At 55.2% G+C, this 18,314-nt stretch overlaps 1 protein-coding gene across 2 annotated transcripts in view; it reads left to right on the top strand.

Annotated features, from left to right (window-relative positions):
• Positions 1–504: 504 nt before the first annotated feature.
• The window catches only part of LOC123426045 (DDT domain-containing protein DDR4-like), a 34,089-nt gene continuing 16,279 nt past the window's right edge, over positions 505–18,314 (top strand). For both annotated transcript variants that reach the window (XM_045109825.1, XM_045109826.1), the window contains exons 1-7: positions 505–994; positions 1,128–1,238; positions 1,771–1,857; positions 1,948–1,985; positions 2,073–2,154; positions 11,027–11,133; positions 11,238–11,412. In XM_045109825.1, the coding sequence (XP_044965760.1) occupies positions 545–994; positions 1,128–1,238; positions 1,771–1,857; positions 1,948–1,985; positions 2,073–2,154; positions 11,027–11,133; positions 11,238–11,412 (1,050 nt within the window). In that variant the 5' untranslated portion in view covers positions 505–544. The remainder of the gene's footprint in view (positions 995–1,127; positions 1,239–1,770; positions 1,858–1,947; positions 1,986–2,072; positions 2,155–11,026; positions 11,134–11,237; positions 11,413–18,314) is intronic.

Below are 18,314 nucleotides of genomic sequence, written 5' to 3'. Positions count from 1 at the left end.
TACAACCGTGTTAATTTTTGCTACAACCGGCATCATGTTTTGCTGCAACCGTTCACTAAAAAGTTGCATACACGTCACGTAAATATTTGTTACAACCGGCGTTTGACTTTTGCTACCACGTACCATTAGCTTCGTTTTTTTGCTACGATCACGTAGATATTTTTTTGCTACAAATTTTATGTTTTGTTACAACCGTTGAAAAAATTGTTGTATTGCATCAAAATTTTGCTGCATAGGAAGAAAAATGTTGCATGCGGATCCAACGATGCGGACGACGCGGGGTTGGTGGATCCTGCGGCGCGCGGCCGGCCGAGAATCTCCCCCAAAGATTAACCTCATCATGCAAATGAACGTCCAGAACTGTCAAATCATGAGAGGCCACCGTTTAGACTCAGTTTTACTATTTAAAAAAGAAAGAAAGAAATAAGTAAATTTTCTGCCTTTTTTCCTCCGATTAAAAATAAATAAATCCGTCGTCCCCCTCTCTCCCACCCCTCCCCGGAATCCCACTTTTACCCTTCCTCCCCTCCGTCCCCTTCCCTCCATGGCCTCCTCCTCCTCACCCTTCTCGCCTCTCGCCTCTCCCTCCCAGACAAACCCTAACCCTCACGCCGGTGCAGATCCTCGATCTGATCCCTCCATGCCCGCCGCCAGCGACGGCGACGGTACCTCGCCCGCGTCGACGGAGCTCCAGGAGGAGACCGAGCTGGCCGCGCCGGGGAAGGAGGAGCCGGAGTCCCCTACACCTGCCGAGGAGACCCAAACCCCTAGGAAGACGCGCCTGCCGCGCGCCTGCAACAGCAAGCCGAGGTTCCCGCCCCCACCGCCGTTAGAACGGCCGCGTCGCCGAGCTACAGCAGGTGCCGCCGCGGACGAGACGCCGCAATGCCGCGTGGTGACGCCACTTGTGTCGGAGCCCGAAGCGCCCGCGGAGCTGGCACGGTGGCAGCTCCGCTGTATGTGGGAGCTCGGCTCCGTCCTCAACTTCCTCCACGTGCGTGTACCTTTTCTACCATCATACTCCCAGTGGCTGGCAGCTCGGCGTACTGGGTTTGTTTCTTCGCTTAGGCTTTCAGAGCTTGGATTAGGGTTTGACGCGGCTGTAGCATTATTTCTGCTGGCTTTAGGTGTTCCGCGCTTTGCTCAACATCACGGTGGAGCTCACGGCAGAGGATATCGAGGCAGCACTTATCACGCCTAACGGTACTCTATACGATCTTCACATGCCGCTGCTAAAGGTTAGCTCCTTATTAACTCAGTTGTTATGTTTTACATTTCTTTGGACCCCTTTCACTCTCTTCTCTATCTTGGTTGGAATAAGTTCTGTACTTCTCAGTGTGTGTGGGAGTGCAGCAGGGATCATTTCTAGTTCAGCATTAATGTAAAATATGCTCTTCTGCTTGCAGGAAGTAAGCTGTTCATTTTCTTTTTAAGGAAAATTTGGTTCCTTGTGGGTCTAGGAGTTTACTGCTAATCTTTAGTTTTTTTGCATTAACTATTTGAGCAAATGGTACAGTAGCAGCATGGTTGATGCCTGCTATTTCATTACTGGAATATACTTCGTTCATTGTTTTATTAGAGTATATATGTATTTGATCACATGCTCTGTTTAGGCAGTACATATTGTTCAGCCAGCATCTCTATGATTGGGTTAGCATATTATGGGCCTGTTATGCTCTCCTGCCTTTGATCAATCTTTTATGCTCAAGCAGTCACACAACTATGCAAACATCTTCCTTGGATTCTCATGATTGTTGATCATATGTGCAGTCAATTCCGCCAATAACTCGCATGGCGATGGGGCGCGGAACCTGGGTAACCGTCCTATGTAGAAAACTAAGGGATTGGTGGCATTGGGTATATTACTGATACCCCATGCTGCAAACAATTTAATGCCATTATTTATATTCCATTCATTTGATAAACTAACAGATATCCAAACTGCAGGTTGCAGAAGGTGATCTGCCAATAGTTGCATCACATGGGTTAGTCCTGTACATAAGAATTGCTTGGTCAGATATTCTGATTCAATCTTATCTTCATAATTTTTCTAATTGTCCCATCTTGTGCAGAGCTGAAATTGAAATGTACAAGGAGCTTGAACCATCGACTCGTTTACTGATCTTGAAAGCGATATGCGACATACGTGTCGAGGTTCGTGCTAATTTGGTTACCATCCTAGGGAGGCAATGAAGTTTGTCAAAGTGCTAATCTTTTCAAATGTGCATTGTAGTAGAGAACTGTTAGCATTGCTGTTACCATTTTGATGTTGTATGTCTCACATGTGCGTTGTGTTGCGTATATCAATCCTAACTATTACTGACAGTTTGAACCGAGTTTCATTATGTTGATTCAGTTTGTTAGAAAGCTTATTTCACTTATAGATGAATAAAATACCAGCAGTCCAACGCGACCAATTTTTGTCTGCCTTCTGCATATGTTATTAGAACTAAGAACTTGGTAATTTTTTGTTGTTGATAAGCTATTCACATGCCTCGCCAAAGAAAATTCTTCAGCACATCCCATTTTCGAATTCAACAGCAGCTGCTGTTTATTCTAGTACTATATGAACTTGACAATGGTTAATGGATATTGTTGCGCATAAGAGACTTCTCTCAAGATCAGTTGATGCTTGTCGCAGCTGAAACATCTTGGCAAGCGTCAAATACTGTTCATGTGAACAATCTATTTTTTCTGAACAAAATCTGCCTTTTTATCTTGTTAATGCATTACATCTTTTGCTTGTTCTTCTAACCTTGTGGTGTTCATCCTGTCGGAATCGGAGCTCCGCAGAACCTGAAATGATTGAACTCTGGGGTGCGCTCGCTCTCCTACCTTATCTATCTCTCAACCTCGCTACGACTCTCCAATGGCTCGAGTTAGGGAAGGCAAACAAGAACACGCGGGCAGTTTACCCAGGTTCGGGCCACCTTGCGGTGTAAAACCCTACTCCTGCTTGTCTAGATTGCTTGAGGTGGAAGACGAGTACAAAGGTGGGTTCTTGCCCTCGTGGAGACGACGAGATTCACCCCCTGCTATAGAGGCTGGGCCTCTCTTCTATACTGGCCCTGGTCCTCTTCCCCCAAACACTAGGCGGGAAGGGTTGCAACAACTGCCATTTCGGAAGGGGACAAGATTGCAGTCCACCCTGACAAAAGTGGTCTTCGCCTGCCAAAGCTCTTCGCCGTGACGCACAGGTGGGCTCGGGGGTGACCTTCGTCCCGCCGAGCCCCCAGCCTTGTTCCTCTTGCATCAAAGGGAAAACCTTTGGGGGTTGCTTTGGGAGGCCGCCAGCTGGCCCCGCTTCCTTAGCACGAAAGGGGAAACCCTCCTTGTCCATGCCTGCTGGCATCGCTCCTGCATCGTCTGCGCAACATGCGTCTACCACATGAGGGCGCATGGTCACGGGACCCTACCTGGTCGCCCTTGGCGTGCCCGCCCCGCGAGGGCCTCGGGGGTGGCCTCAGGACGCGCCCTGATGGCGAGCGACCTTCTCGTGGTCCTTGGCGACGATCCTCTGGCGCTTGCCTCACGAGGGTCTTCCTTATTGGGCTTGCCGACGGGCCAAACCAAGCCTGTGCGCCGCACCGCGCCTGGGACTGCAGGCCGATGAGCCTGGGTACCACTGGTCCCAGGGACCCGACAGTAGCCCCCGAGCTCGCGTTGTGCACGACGCCGCCCGACGGGGTGGTGGAGACGCCGCAATCAGGCGTCTCCAAGGTGGACGAAGAAGGGGGGGGGGCGAAGCGACGTGGGCCCCAACTGCCTGCGGGCCAGGCCCGACGCGTGGCACTCGGAGCCACGTCCGACCCCAACGCGACGACACTGGGCTGCCTGTGACGAGTAAGTGCGCCCCTGCCATTGCTTTTCCTTGGGTACATTGTCTGTCCGGATGAGTCTGATCGTCGAACTTTCCAGGGCGCCAACACCCAAGAGACGCCGGGATGCCCCACCACGGGCTCCCTCTCGCGCACCGCCTGCTGGTGAGGCGTCCATCTCTGCGCTTGGCCTGACGAGGCCCGGAGGACCCGCAGCCCCCTCCGGGGAGACGACAAGGCCCTGGTGGAGCGCAGTCCAATCCACCACATTTGCCTCTCGGAGCGCGGGGCGCGAGGCGGACCTGGCCCTCGGGGAGGCGGCTATCATTGAGCGGGAGGCGGACGTGGCTATCAGGGAGTGGGAGGCCGCCTGGACCGCCTACGATCAGGAGGCGGAGCGAGAGCGCCTCGAGGCCTTGGAGAGGCGCGTTCTTGCGGACGAGGCTGCCTTCACGGCGATGCGTGAGGAAGCCCTTGCCGTTGTGGATGCGAGGGTGGCCCGAGAGCGAGCGGCCGCCCTGGAGGAGTATCACGACGAGCTCACTCGGTAGGAAAATTGTTTCTAGCTCAGGTGCGACACGCTCCAAGAGGAGGTGGGTGTGCTCAGCGCCCAGTTGTTGGGCGCCCAAGCCGCTCTCCAGGCCGCCCCCAGGGACGAGGAGGACGCTAAGGAGGAGCTAGTGGCGCTTCAGTCCCAGGTCGGAGAAGCTGTTGATGCCGTGAAGGTGGCAAGGGACGGCGTTGCGCATGCGTGGCCGATGGAGGCGCATCGCGCCAAGCAGTTCCTGGAGCTTGCCTGTCGCGCGAACGACGCGCTCCGTCGCTTCGTCAAGGACGCCCCGGCCCTGCCGCGTGCGCATGGTGACGAGGGCTACCCACGACTTCTTCCTCAAGGTGGTGGGGGCGCTGCAATCGGGCGTCTCCAAGGTGGACGAAGACGGGGGGGGGGGTGAGTGACGCGGGCCCCAACCGCCTGCGGGCTAGGCCCGACGCGTGCCACTCGGCAGGTCGTGGGACTCTTCTCCTTTGAAGCGCGTGGGAGGCCTTCGGAGCCATGGCCGACGCCAACGTGATGGTGCTGGGCTGCCAGTGACGAGTAAGTGCGCCGTCGACATTGCTTTTCCTTGCGTACCTTGTCTGACCCGATGAATCTGATCGCCGAACTTTCCAGTGCGCCAACACCCAAGGGGCGTCGGGATGCCCTGCCGGGGGCGCCCTCTCGCGCGCCGCCTGCTGGTGAGGCCTCCACCTTTGCGCTTGGCTTGACGAGTGGCACTCGGCAGGTCGTGGAACTCTTCTCCTTTGAAGCGCGTGCGAGGCCTTCGGAGCCACGGCCGACCCCAACGTGACGGTGCTGGGCTGCCAGTGACGATTAAGTGCGCCGTCGACATTGCTTCTCCTTGCGTACCTTGTCTGACCCGATGAATCTGATCGCCGAACTTTCCAGGGCGCCAACACCCAAGAGGCGCTGGGATGCCCTGCCGGGGGCGCCCTCTCGCGCGTCGCCTGCTGGTGAGGCCTCCACCTTTGCACTTGGCCTGACGAGTCGCGGAGGACCCGCAACCCCTCCTGGGAGACGGCAAGGCCCTGGTGGCGCACAGTCCAATCCACCACATCCGCCTCTCGGAGCGTCGGGACCGAGGCGGATCTGGCCCTCGGGGAGGCGGCTATCATCGAGCGGGAGGTAGACGTGGCTCTTCGCGAGCGGGAGGCCGCCCGGATCGCCTATGATCAGGAGGCGGAGCGAGAGCGCCTCGAGGCCCTGTAGATGCGCGTTCTTGCAGACGAGGCCGCCTTCGCGGTGATGTGTGAGGAAGCCCTTGCCGATGTGGATGCGAGGGTGGCCCAAGAGCGAGCGGACGCCCTGGAGGAGTACCACGACGAGCTCGCTCGACAGGAAAACCGTCTCCATCTCAAGTGCGACACGCTTCAGGAGGAGGTGGGTGCGCTCAAGGCCCAGTTGTTGGGCGCCCAAGCCGCTCTCTAGGCCGCCCTTAGGGACGAGGAGGGCGCTAAGGAGGAGATAGCGGCGCTTCAGGCCCAGGTAGGAGAAGCTGCCGATGCCGTGCAGGTGGCCAGGGATGGCGCTGCGCATGCACGGTTGATGGAGGCACAACGCGCCAAGCAGTTCCTGCAGCTTGCCCGTCGCGCTTCGTCGCTTCTTCGAGGACGCCCCGGCGCTGCCGCGTGCGCATGGTGACGAGGACTACCTCGACTTCTTCCTCAAGGTGGTGGAGGCGCTGCAATCGGGCGTCTCCAAGGTGGACGAAGACATTGAGTCCAGCGCGCGCGACCTCCTGGACAGCGTGCTGATGCGCGTTTTCTGCAACCTGCATCGCCGCGACCCCGCGTTCGACCTCTGCCGCGCGATGGAACCGGTTCCTACGGAGTTCTGGAGCCCCCACAACGACGAGGTGCGCGAGCATGTGGAGTCCCTGGTCGGGCGATTCTTCCAGACGACGCCTTCCGAGGAGAGCGGCAGCCTCAGCGCTGGGGCCTTCGTGGGCGACGACGAGGACAACGCCTCCTCCGCTTAGGCTTTTCTATCGCTTTCTTGTTGCGTCAAGAATCACTTGGCCCTTGGGGGCGTTAGACATTATGTAGTATACTTTTGCTTTAAGTAGTGGTTGCCTGTTATGCTTGGTGTGCCTTTTTTTCCTTCGACGAGGTCCTTCGTTGCCTTCCGCGTGTTTCCTGTGCTCTGGCCGGCGGGGTCCCGTAACACGCGGCTCCCCCTTTGAGAGAGCAATGACGGCACCAGAAAGGTCCCGCTGGCTCCCGATGCCCTCACCCGTGACCTGCGACGGGGGCCTCGGGGCGACAGCCCCCAGGCGCTTCTTGGTACCTTGCCCTTACCTGGCCAGGCTGTTGCCTCGCGTTCCCTTGGTCGTCCTTCCCCGCGAAGTTCCCCGGGGCAGCCTCTCGACGTGGCCTTGCGGAGGCGCCGTGAAGCCCTCGGCGACAGTTGCTTGTGTGAGCCCAGCGAGGCTGATGCCCTCGCGAGGGCCTCGTCCTAGCCGCTTGGAGGTGGTGCTTCGGGAGCCCGCTCTTTCTTCTCTTGCGTTGTCTCCCCTTTCCTGTAATGCAACATGTCTTTGTTGCACTTCGACCCTCTCCAAGGTCATCCCGGCGCATCGCGGTGCTAAGGCCTAGCTCCCGAGCGTGAGTATGAAGGCTCCTGAGGCACGATGCTCAGGGGTTTGCCTTCCTCACGTGAGCGGCTCACGTGAGGGGTTGCTGCTTGCGAGGTCCGCCTCGTGAGGCCCCTTGTGGGATGTCCCGCGGAGAAGATGCCCTGTCCCGACGGTGCACGCTTCTCTGCTTGCATTTGGGCGTTACACGAGAAGTATAGGCCCCTAGGGCCTCGAGGAGGTGACGCGCGCGTGGAGTGTGCCCGCGAGCCAGAACCCAGTTCTCCGGGTTTCCAGCGCCGTCGGGTCGTACCCAGGCAAAGGCACCGTGCCCAGCCCCTGTGAGCGTGAGGCTCAGGGTTAGCCGGAGGGCGCGTGCCGCGGGGGCATTCTTTGCTGTCTTCGTCTTCTCCCCAGCGCGATGCATGGGGCTTCCACTGGGCGTGGGTATGGTCGCGGTTCGACAGTCCGGAGGGAGGCGCCGAGCGCGCGCGGCAAAAGAGAGAAGACCAACTAAAACTTCGCGAAAATCAGAAGCCCAAGAAAATCGTTGAAACCAAAGGCGAACTTGTTTGCAATTCAAGGAGGAAGGCAAGAAAGGCGGCTGCCGTGTCCAGCGCGGGTCAACCTAGAAAGAAAGGCAGTTGCCGTATCCAGTACGGGTCAACCTAAAAAATTGCGGACCCCGGGGTGTTTCCTTCGTCTTCTTCCCCAACGCGGAGCATGGGGACTGCCACTGGGCGTGGGAGGGGACCCTCCTCCATGGCCATGACACGGCTCGTCGTGGGCTTCCATTTCGGGGGCCCCGGAGCGTATACCAACCCCCAAAACTCATTATTACGTGAGAGCGTCACGGTCTTCTTTCCCAACGTGGAGCATGGGGACTGCCACTAGGCGCGGGAGGGTACCCTCCTTCGCGGCCATGACGCGGCTCATCGTGGGCTTCCACTTCGGGGGCCCCGTAGCGTATACAGCCCCCAAAACTCATTATTACGTGAGAGTCACGGGCGGCGATAGTTGGGTGGACACCCCAGGCCCCAAGGCTCAGGGGTGCCTAACCCGGTCTTCAGGTTCTTCCGGATGTGTTGAATGATCCAGGCGTTCGGCACAGGGCTTGGAGACATGGGCGCTCCTGAAGGGGCCCTTCCACCCTCCGTCTCCAGGCGCGTGGCGCCAAGCCTGAAGACATGGGCGATCCTGAAGGGACCCTTCCACACTCCGTCTGTCCGTGATGGTCCGCCTGGAGGGCGTGATACTAAGGACCTTAGCGAGATGACTAACACGGGTGGCCAGCCCGTGAGCCAAAGCTCGATCACTTAGATTTCTCGGCGCCGCGAGGACAAGTCCTGACACAGACGCCGTGTCTAACCCCCGCCGTGGAACCATCACAGGGCGGTCGCGGGGGCGCTCTAGCCCCTGCAGTGACGAGACACTAGAGCTTAAGATTCAGACAAACGACACCGTCTCAAGTGAAGGTTAATCATATTCGTTACATATCCAGAATCGCTCGCTTGGGCGATGCAAAATACGGGGAATTACTCGATTCAACCCCAAAAGTCACCTGGCGGCCAGGCTGTAGCGGGCGCGTTAGGTCGCTTCACGTCACGTGCCGCGGGGTCTACCCTTCCGGTGGGGGGTGGTTGGCTCCTGAGGCTGCTGGCTCCTGAGGCTTCATGGGCTCGCAGGGTCCCGACACCTCGCGAGGTGCGCGTGACCCACACCCCTTGCAGCTTGTCGATCTCCTGAGCCGCAAACTCCCGTGCCCTTGGCACTTGGTGCTACTCTCTCGGCTCGTGGGGGCGCATGCTAGGGCGCGCCTCCACGGGGTCCCGGGGCGCCCCCTCGTCACACCAGCCAAGCCAGTCGGCTCCAGGCAGGAGCCCCCGAGCCCGGCCTGATGAGCGTGCCCGGCGTGGCCTCCTACGCTGGAGGGGGGCGGGCGCCGGCTTGGAGTGCGAGGCCCATGGTAACAACGTCTGCTGCGACACCCTTCTCCCCGGGGGCCGTGGTCGTGGTCGCAGGGCGTCGTCGTCCTGGGGGCGCGTGCCGCAAGGCCACCCACGCCGAGCGTCTTCTTGAGGCAGATTGCTTCCGCTGTCGCCGCAGGGTTGCTCGCACCGGCTCTGGTGAGGGTGGTCCCCGTGGTCGTCCCCTCCGTCGTCGCCGTGGTCACCTTCGCTCCCGACAATGCGGGCGACACGGTTCCGACGCTGGATGGCACGCTCACTGTGGGAAGTCTTGATTGCCCGACAATCCTCTGTGTTGCGAGTGCGCGCAGAACATCGGGCGCACCACCGTAGGGGCCCGGCGGTGGCCCAAAGCTGGTCACCGTGACCCGGAGAAGGAGCACGGCGCGAGGCCGACCCTGTTCGCCCCCCTCGGGCTGTGGACCGAGCAAGTTGCCGTGCGGTGGTGGAGGCGGCTCGTTGGATGAACCCCATCCCCTGGCGTCGGGGGCGGAAGCGGGATGTAGGTCGCCAGGTGGCCCTCCTGGCGACGATGACGAGCTCGGCCATGTGGTTCGCCCAGGCGTCATACCCTCCGTCCGTAGGGCTGTGAAGAAGCTGTTTGCCTGCCATAGGGTCGATGAAGCTGGAGCCGAAACTGGAGGGAAAGAACGGCTGCGTATCCGTACCTGGCGCGCCAAATGTCGGCCAAATGTCGGAATCGGGGCTCCGCAAACCTTGAAAGGTTTGAACCCTGGGGTGCGCTCGGTCTCCTACCCTGTTGTATCTCTCAACCTCGATGCAACTCTGTAATGGCTCGAGCTAGGGAAGGCAAACAAGAACACGCGGGCAGTTTATCCAGGTTCGGGCCACCTTGCGGTGTAAAACCCTACTCCTGCTTGTCTAGATTGCTTGAGGTGGAAGATAAGTACAAAGGTGGGTTCTTGCCCTAGTGGAGACGTCGAGATTCATCCCCCTGCTACAGAGGCCGAGCCTCTCTTTTATACTTGCCCTGGTCCTCTTCCCTCCCAAAACACTAGGTGGCAAGGGTTGCCACAACGGCCATTTCGGAGGGGGACATGACCGCAGCCCACCCTCACAAAAGTGGTCTTCGCCTGCCAAAGCTCTTCGTCGTGACGCGCAGGTGGGCTCGGGGGTGACCTCCGTCATGCCGAGCCCCCAGCCTTAGTCCTCTTGCACCAAAGGGGAAACCTTTAGGGGTTGCTTTGGGAGCCCGCCAGCTGGCCCCGCTTCCTTAACACGAAAGGAGGAAGCCTCCCTGTTCGTGCCCGCTGGCACCGCTCCTGCATCGCCTGCGCAGCCTGCGTCTCCCACATGGGGGCGCAGGGTCACGGGACCCTACCTGGTCGCCCTTGGCGAGCCTGGGGGCGACCCTGCCCCGCGAGGGCCTCAGGGGTGGCCTCAGGACGCGCCCTTGCGGCGGGCGACCTTCTCGTGGTCCCTGGCGACGATCCTCTGCGCTTGCCTCGCGAGGGTCTTCCTTGTTGGGCTTGCCGACGGTCCAAACCAAGCCCGTGGGACGCGCGGTGCCTGCGGCGGGTACCCCCAGTCCCAGGGAACCGACACATCCACATACACCTAAAGTACATATATTTTCACCCAGTCCCAGGGAACCGACACATCCACATACACCTAAAGTACATATATTTTCTGTATGAAGCACATAACGTGTGGAAGATTGACAACAGACTAAAAGGCAAACTTGAACTGGATTAGCTTGTATGTCAAATGAGTAATTTAATCGGCACATTTGGGAAGTAAATATAGTTTTGTAGAGGGAAGGAACCTGCATAGTAGCTCTGGTGCTTTGTAATAGATAATTGTAGTGAAGATAATTTAAATTAGGTGCTGATTTTTGAGAAACACCACATGCCTGGTAGCATACTGTTAATTTATCCATTCGTGTAGAAATTTAACATAAATGATAAGAGAGGAATAGGGATGTGTTCTATTGACACTTCCTATCTTTGTAGGGGATAATTGCAACCACAAGCTTTGAGTTCTATGCTATTTTTGATATGGTTGAAAGTAGGTTTCAGTTTAGGTTTGAAGCTAGCTGCATTGCATGTGTTTTAAGTTGGGTGTGATGGCTGACTGTTGCATTTTGCAGCAAGATGATATACGCAACTACATTGACACTTCTGTAAAGCGTGGTTATGACCTTTCTACCTTCCGTAAAGAACGAATTGGGGGAGATTCCCTTGGAATCTCATATTGGTGGGTCAAATGTTTTCTTCCATTTTTTGGTGAAAAGCATTTTGAAAAAGTTTCGTCCTTCAGATATTATGTATGGTCCGTGCTAATCTAGTCATGCAAAACAGGTACGAAGATGATTCAATTCTTGGACATAGATTGTATCGTGAAATTAGACGAGTGGAACAGATGAAGAAGGAACCAGGGAAGAGATCGAAGGGAAAAAGAATTTCAACTCCTCCATCTGTGTCATATCATTGGGAAACTGTTGCGTCCACTTTTGAAGAATTTGATGATGTCGCAGTAAGTTGAGTTCCTAATATATGCTACAGTTAGTTGCTAAGTTGAACTGGTATCCTTCCAACAATCCTGATTCTTTCTGCCAACAATACATGAGCATATCTTGAATCAAACCTAAACATTGTAGATGTTATATAACATGGAAGTGTTCTATGCCGTCATGAGTAGGATAGTTGGTACTGCCAGTTTCACTTGGTTCAGCTCACAAATTTGTACCTACTCTTATTTGTGTTATGGCTCCTTGATCTGATGGTGTAGCTTAGGCTGGCGAGGAGGCGCCATCGGCAGCACGCAGAACCAGGAGGGTAACGTGTAGAAGATAGAAAACATGGATAGGGGAGATTTAACATTATTGATTGCCTCCACAAACCAATGTGACTGTCCCTACTCCCTCCGTCCCAAAATAAGTGACTCAAAAATGACTCAACTTTGTACTAACTTCAGTACAAAATTGAGCCACTTTTGAGTCACTTACTTTGGGACGGAGGGGATATTATATAGGATGGCTTGACACGGAACATTATTTGAGCACAAAAATACTATGCCTCTTGACTATGTACCAATCAGGTATCAATCCTAACCTGGTATCATCATACGGACTAGACTTAACCAGCTGGCCGCCAGCTGTAGGTTAAGGCGGGCTCTAGGTGCCCACCGGCTGTAGCAAGCCAGAATTCAACCGCCCCGATGACTGTCTGATCTAGTGATATCGCTCGTTTGATTCACGATACGCAGCACAACCCTCACCCCTGACGCTGGCACCACTCCTGCAACTACCGATGCTGTGCAGCATGGTCACTTCGCCCTCCAACGCACATGGCATTGGAGCACCGCCGGCGCCATTGCAGCACCGCCGGCGCCATTGCAGCACCGCCAGCACCCCATTCCGCTCGTCGCAGCACCACACCTCGTCTCCTCGCTTGGCTGACAGCAGTGAGCTGTCGCTGGCAGCACCACCGTAGATTTGCAACACATCAGCGCACACTGCCGCCCCTCGCATCACCATCGCGCAGCAGCACATGCTACCGCCCCTCGCATCACTGTTGCGTAGCCACTGACCTACTGATGTCCTCGAAGCACCGGCAAGATCCACGCGGCTGGAGCACTCGCCGCCCGCTTGTCGCACCCTCGACTCGTTCCCCTGCAGTAGCTCGAAGAGCGCCATCCCTGTCCCTGCAGCATCGTCGGCCTCACAGCAGGAGTCGCTGGTCATCGTTCGCGACACTACTTGCCTCGCTGCAGTACCGCTCCCTGCTCGTAGCAGTACTGCTCCCTGCTCGCAGCAGTGCTGTTCCCTGCTCGCAGCAGCTATCGCTGGCTCGTCGCGGAACACCACGACGCTCCCGTCACAGCAGCCCCTCTATCTTTGCTCGCAAGCTTGGCACTCGCAGTATTGGGTGGTCTTGCTCGCCGCTGCGTTCCCACAGTTCGTCGCCATCTTGTGTGTGCTTCCGTAGCCCCGACTAGTGCCTATTAGAGTTAAACACGGACTTGTACTAGTTTTCGAGTGCTACTCCACGTTGTAACCTTGTAACCGAGTAATGGTAGCTCGTACTAGTCCTGGCTGTTATATATAACCATGTAAAGCTCCCTGTAGTAACACCAAAAAAAATCAGAAAAGCAATAAAGCAACACGTCAAGAGCCTTTGGCACAAGAACGACAACAACAACAAAGCCTTTAGTTCCAAACAAGTTGGGGTAGGCTAGAGGTGAAACCCATAAGATCTCGTGACCAACTCATGGTTCTGACACATGGATAGCAAGCTTCCATGCACCCCTGTCTATGGCTAGTTCTTTGGTGATGCTCCAATCCTTTAGATCTCTCTTTACGGATTCTTCCCATGTCAAGTTCGGTCTACCCCGGCCTCTCTTGACAATATCAGCATGCTTTAGCCGTCCGCTACGCACTGGGGCTTTTGGAGGCCTGTACTGAATATGCCCAAATCAGACGATGTTGGACAAGCTTCTCTTTAATTGGCGCTACCCCAACTCTATCTCGTATATCATCATTCCGGATTCGGTTCTTCCTTGTGTGGCCACACATCCATCTCAACATGGGCATCTCCGCCACACCTAGCTGTTGCACATGTCGCCTTTTAGTCGGCCAACACTCAGCGCCACAAAACATTGTGGGTCGAACCGCCGTCCTATAGAACTTGCCTTTTAGCTTTTGTGGCACCCTCTTGTCACAGAGAATACCAGAAGCTTGGCGCCACTTCATCCATTCGGCTTTAATTCGATGGTTCACATCTTCATCGATATCCCCATCCTTCTGCAACATTGACCCCAAATATCGAAAGGCGTCCTTCTGAGGCACCACCTGCCCATCAAGGCTAACACCCCCCTCCTCATGCCTAGTAGTACTGAAAGTACACCTCATGTACTCGGTCTTAGTCCTACTAAGTCTAAAACCTTTTGATTCCAAGGTTTGCTTCCATAACTCCAACTTCCTGTTGACCCCGTCTGACTATCATCGACCATCACCACATCGTCAGCAAAGAGCATACACCATGGGATATCTCCTTGTATATCCTCTGTGACCTCATCCATCACCAAGGCAAAAAGATAAGGGCTCAAAGCTGACCCCTGATGCAGTCCTGTCTTAATCGGGAAGTCATCAGTGCCATCACTTGTTCGAACACTTGTCACAACATTATGGTACATGTCCTTGATGAGGGTAATGTACTTTGCTGGGACTTTGTGTTTCTCCAAGGCCCACCACATAACATTCCGCGGTATCTTATCATAGTCCTTCTCCAAGTAAATGAACACCATATGCAAGTCCTTCTTTTGCTCCCTATGTCTCTCGATAAGTTGTCGTACCAAGAAAATGGCTTCCATGGTCGACCTCCCAGGCATGAAACCAAACTGATTTTTGGTCACGCTTGTCATTCTTCTTAAGCGACACTCAATGACTCTCTCCCATAGCTTCATTGTATGGCTCATCATTTAATTCCACGGTAATTAGTACAACTCTGAACACCCCCCTTGTTCTTGAAGATTGGTACTAATATACTCCGTCTCCATTCTTCTGGCATCTTGTTTGCCCGAAAAATGAGGTTGAAAGTTTGGTTAGCCATACTATCGCGTGTCCCCGAGGCCTCTCCACACCTCAATGGGGATACAATCATGGCCCATCGCCTTGCCTCCTTTCATCCTCTTTAAAGCCTCCTTGACCTCGGACTCTTGGATTCGCCGCACAAAACGCCCGCCAGTATCACCAAAGGAGTCGTCCAGATCAATGGTAGAGCTCTCACTCTCCCCATTGAACAACTTGTCAAAGTACTCCCGCCATCTATGTTTAATCTCCTTGTTCTTCACCAGGAGTTGCTTTGCTCCATCCTTGATGCACTTGATTTGGTCAACATCCCTCGTCTTCCTCTCTCGGATCTTGGCCATCTTATAGATGTCCCTTTTGCCTTCCTTCGTCTCTAACCGTCGGTAGAGATCCTCATACGCCCGACCCCTTGCTTTACTCACAGCTCGCTTTGCGGCCTTCTTTGCCATCTTGTACTTCTCTATGTTGTCTACACTCCTGTCCAGATATAGGCGTTTGAAACAATCTTTCTTCTCCTTAATTGCCTTTTGGACATCATCGTTCCACCACCAGGTATCTTTATCTTCTCTTCTACTTCCCCTGGACACTCCAAACTCATCTGAGGCCACCTTACATCTTTATCTTCTCTTCTACTTCCCCTGGACACTCCAAACTCATCTGAGGCCACCTTACGAATGCAAGTCGCCATCTTCATCCACATGTTGTCTGCATCACCTCGTTCCTCCCAAGGCCCTTCCTTAATGACCCTCTCCTTGAACGCCTGAGCTACCTCCCCCTTGAGCTTCCACCATTTCGTTCTGGCGACTTCAGCACGCTTGCCCCGTTGGACACGAATCCGAAAGCGGAAGTCAGCAACCATAAGCTTATACGGAGGGACAACACTCTCTCCAGGTATCACGTTACAGTCTAGGCATGCACGCCTGTCTGCCTGTCCTCTTCTTGAGAGGATGAAATCAATCTGGCTAGAGTGTTGCCCACTACTGTATGTCACTAGATGTGATTCTCTCTTCTTAAAGAGGGTGTTAGCTACGATCATGTCGTAGGCTAGCGCAAAGCTTAAGACGTCTTCTCCTTGATTCGTGATGCCATAGCCAAATCCCCCATGCACCCCTTCAAAACTTGTGTTAGATGTGCCCACGTGGCCATTGAGGTCTCCTCCTATGAAGAGCCCCTCACCAATCGGTACACTCCTAACCATGTCCTCCAAGCCTTCCTAGAACTCTCTTGGTGTTCTCATTGTGTTAGGGTAGCAGATCAATACAAGTTTCGGTGGCTACAGCTCGATCTCGTGGACATGCCCGCGGATCTCGCAGAGGAGGAAGAAGGTGGGGAAAGGGAAGAAGAGCCGTCGATGCTGTCCTGATCCAACTGGATGGGTGGCGCCGCCGCGTGCACGCGGAGAAGTAGTGGCTGCGTCGGTCGCGTCGGGCCTAGGCGGCCCACTGAGGCCCAACGTCTTTTCTGTTGGGCTTGCGATCAGCCTCGGTCTGCTAGTGGCCCGCGTGCCGACGAGCCCATGATCTCCAGCGATGGCCCTGTCGATCGGGACGCTGACATCCCCTTCTTTAGAACTGGCTCGCCCTCGAGCCAGCAGCGCGGGGTGTTGATGACGAAGTTGTTGTGCATCTTCCTAGGTAGCGTCGAGGGTGGATGGGTCAGACCATCGAACGAGTACCTGTTCGTCCCGTCCCTTGGGTGTCATACGCCAGCGCGTGTCCAGGACTTCAACAGGGTGCAGGGGCTCGACGGAGGGCGTCGACAGCTCGGACTCGATCGGAGTGCTTGGAGACAGAGCGCGACGCAACTGCGACACGTGGAAGACGGGGGTGTACCTTGGTGCCCGCCGGAAGCTCGAGCTCGTACGCGATGGGGTTGATGACGCGGATAATCTTGAATAGGCCGAAGTAGCGGAAGGCGAGCTTGTGGTTGGTGCGGCGAGCCACTGTAGTCTATATGTATGGTTGCAGCTTGACGAAGACTTTGTCGCCCATGACGAAGGTGCGGAGCGTGCGCTTCTTGTCTGCTTGCGCCTTCATGATGTTCCGGGCTCGGTGAAGGTGCTCGGCAAGGACTTGTTGCATGTGCTTGCGTTCTTCGAGTGGAGGGAGCTTGCAAGTTGAAGCTGCTTCGATCCCCCAGTGGGGGGGGGGGCTCGTGTCCGTAGAGAGCTGCAAAAGGAGAGGTATCCAAGGCAGAGTGATAACTGGAGTTGTACTAGAATTCGGCGAGGGCTAGGTACTGATGCCACTTGTGCGGACAGGCGTGAATGAAGCAGTGCAGGTAAATCTACAAACATTGGTTGACATGCTCTGTCTGCCCATCAGTTTGTGGATGCTACGGAGTACTCATGTTGAGCTCAGTGCCGATGACCTTGAATAGCTCGTGCTAGAAACTGCTAGTGAACACAGGTTCTCGGTCGGAGACGATCGCTGCTGGTAAGCCATGTAGCTTGTAGACGTTCTCTAGGTAAGAGTGTGCCACCTTGGCCGCCGTGAAGGGGTGACTCAGGGGAAGGAAATGGGCATATCGTGTGAACTTGTCGACAACGACGAGGATGCAATTGAATTTACCACAGACGGGCAGGCCATCGATGAAATCCATCGTCTGGGATTGGTAGAGGTTCAAGTAGTCCAGGGTACTTGACGCGCTCAGGTTTGGCCTGTTGGCAGACAGTGCAAGATTGCACATATTGCGAGTGTGTTCCTTCATTTTAGGCCAGGCAAAGAGTCGGCGGAGGCGTCGATATGTGACCGGTGCACTTGAGTGTCCACCGACAGTGCTGTCATGGAAGGCGCGGAGCACACGTTGCTGCAAGGCTGGTGACCCGCCCAGCCACAATCTGTCAGGAAAGTAGAGCAGGCCGTCGCGCATGGTAAAGCGGAGCTTGGGGTTAGGTCGGCGTGACAGGTAGTGGATGATCTTCTGAGTTTGTGGGTTTGAGTTGTGGCTGGCCGCTATGTCTGACAACCAAGCAGGGGCACAGACAGAAATGGCTGTCAGGGAGGCTTCATGCGTGCGTCGCGAGAGAGCGTCGGCCGCGGTGTTGGTGGCTCCGGTCCGGTAGCTGATCTTGTAGCGCATCCCAAGCAGTTTAGTGAATGCCTTTTGCTGCCAGGGTGTGGTCAGGTGTTGATCGTCAAGGTGAATCAAGCTGCGTTGGTCAGTTCTGATGAGGAACTCGGTGTTGTGAAGATAGGGTCGCCATTGCTCCACGGCCATCAAGATTGCCATGCATTCCTTCTCATAGGTGGAGAGGCCACTTTTGCGTGGGTTGAGAGGTTTGCTCATGTAAGCAACGGGTTACCCTCTTGCTGCAGAACTGTGCCGACTCCGTGGGCACACGCATCTATGTCGATGACGAATTGCTTGGTAAAGTCAGGGAGTTGTAGCAATGGTGCGGAGATGAGCTTTTCTTTTAGTGTTGAACGCCTGTTGTGTGCCGCTTGTCCGAACGAACAACTGGTTCTTCTTGAGTAAGTTGAACAGAGGGCGAGCAATGATGCTGAAGTGTTTGGCAAATTTGCGGTAGTAGCCTTTCAACCCAAGGAAACTGCGCACCTCTTTAGCATTTGTGGGTGTCGGCCAGTTCTCCACTGCCTGCACTTTGGTTGGATCGGTGGAAATGCCTTGGCCGTTGATCACGTGGCCAAGATAGGCGATCTGCTGCTGTGCGAAAGAACACTTAGACTGTCTGACTTGTCAATGGTCATCCCTGAGTAACCGTAGCACTTCTGCAATGTGTTGGAGGTGTTTTAAAAAGGTTTTGCTGAAGATGAGGATGTCGTCGAAGAAGGAGATGGCGCATTCGCGCGACCGGCTTCAGAGTGGTTGTGATGGCCCCATTGAA

Source organism: Hordeum vulgare, chromosome 2H (genome assembly GCF_904849725.1).
Source record: "Hordeum vulgare subsp. vulgare chromosome 2H, MorexV3_pseudomolecules_assembly, whole genome shotgun sequence".
NCBI classification, from domain to species: domain Eukaryota; kingdom Viridiplantae; phylum Streptophyta; class Magnoliopsida; order Poales; family Poaceae; genus Hordeum; species Hordeum vulgare.
Note: the sequence above shows the minus strand (reverse complement) of the source record. Positions and strands in the feature narration are given on the sequence as shown.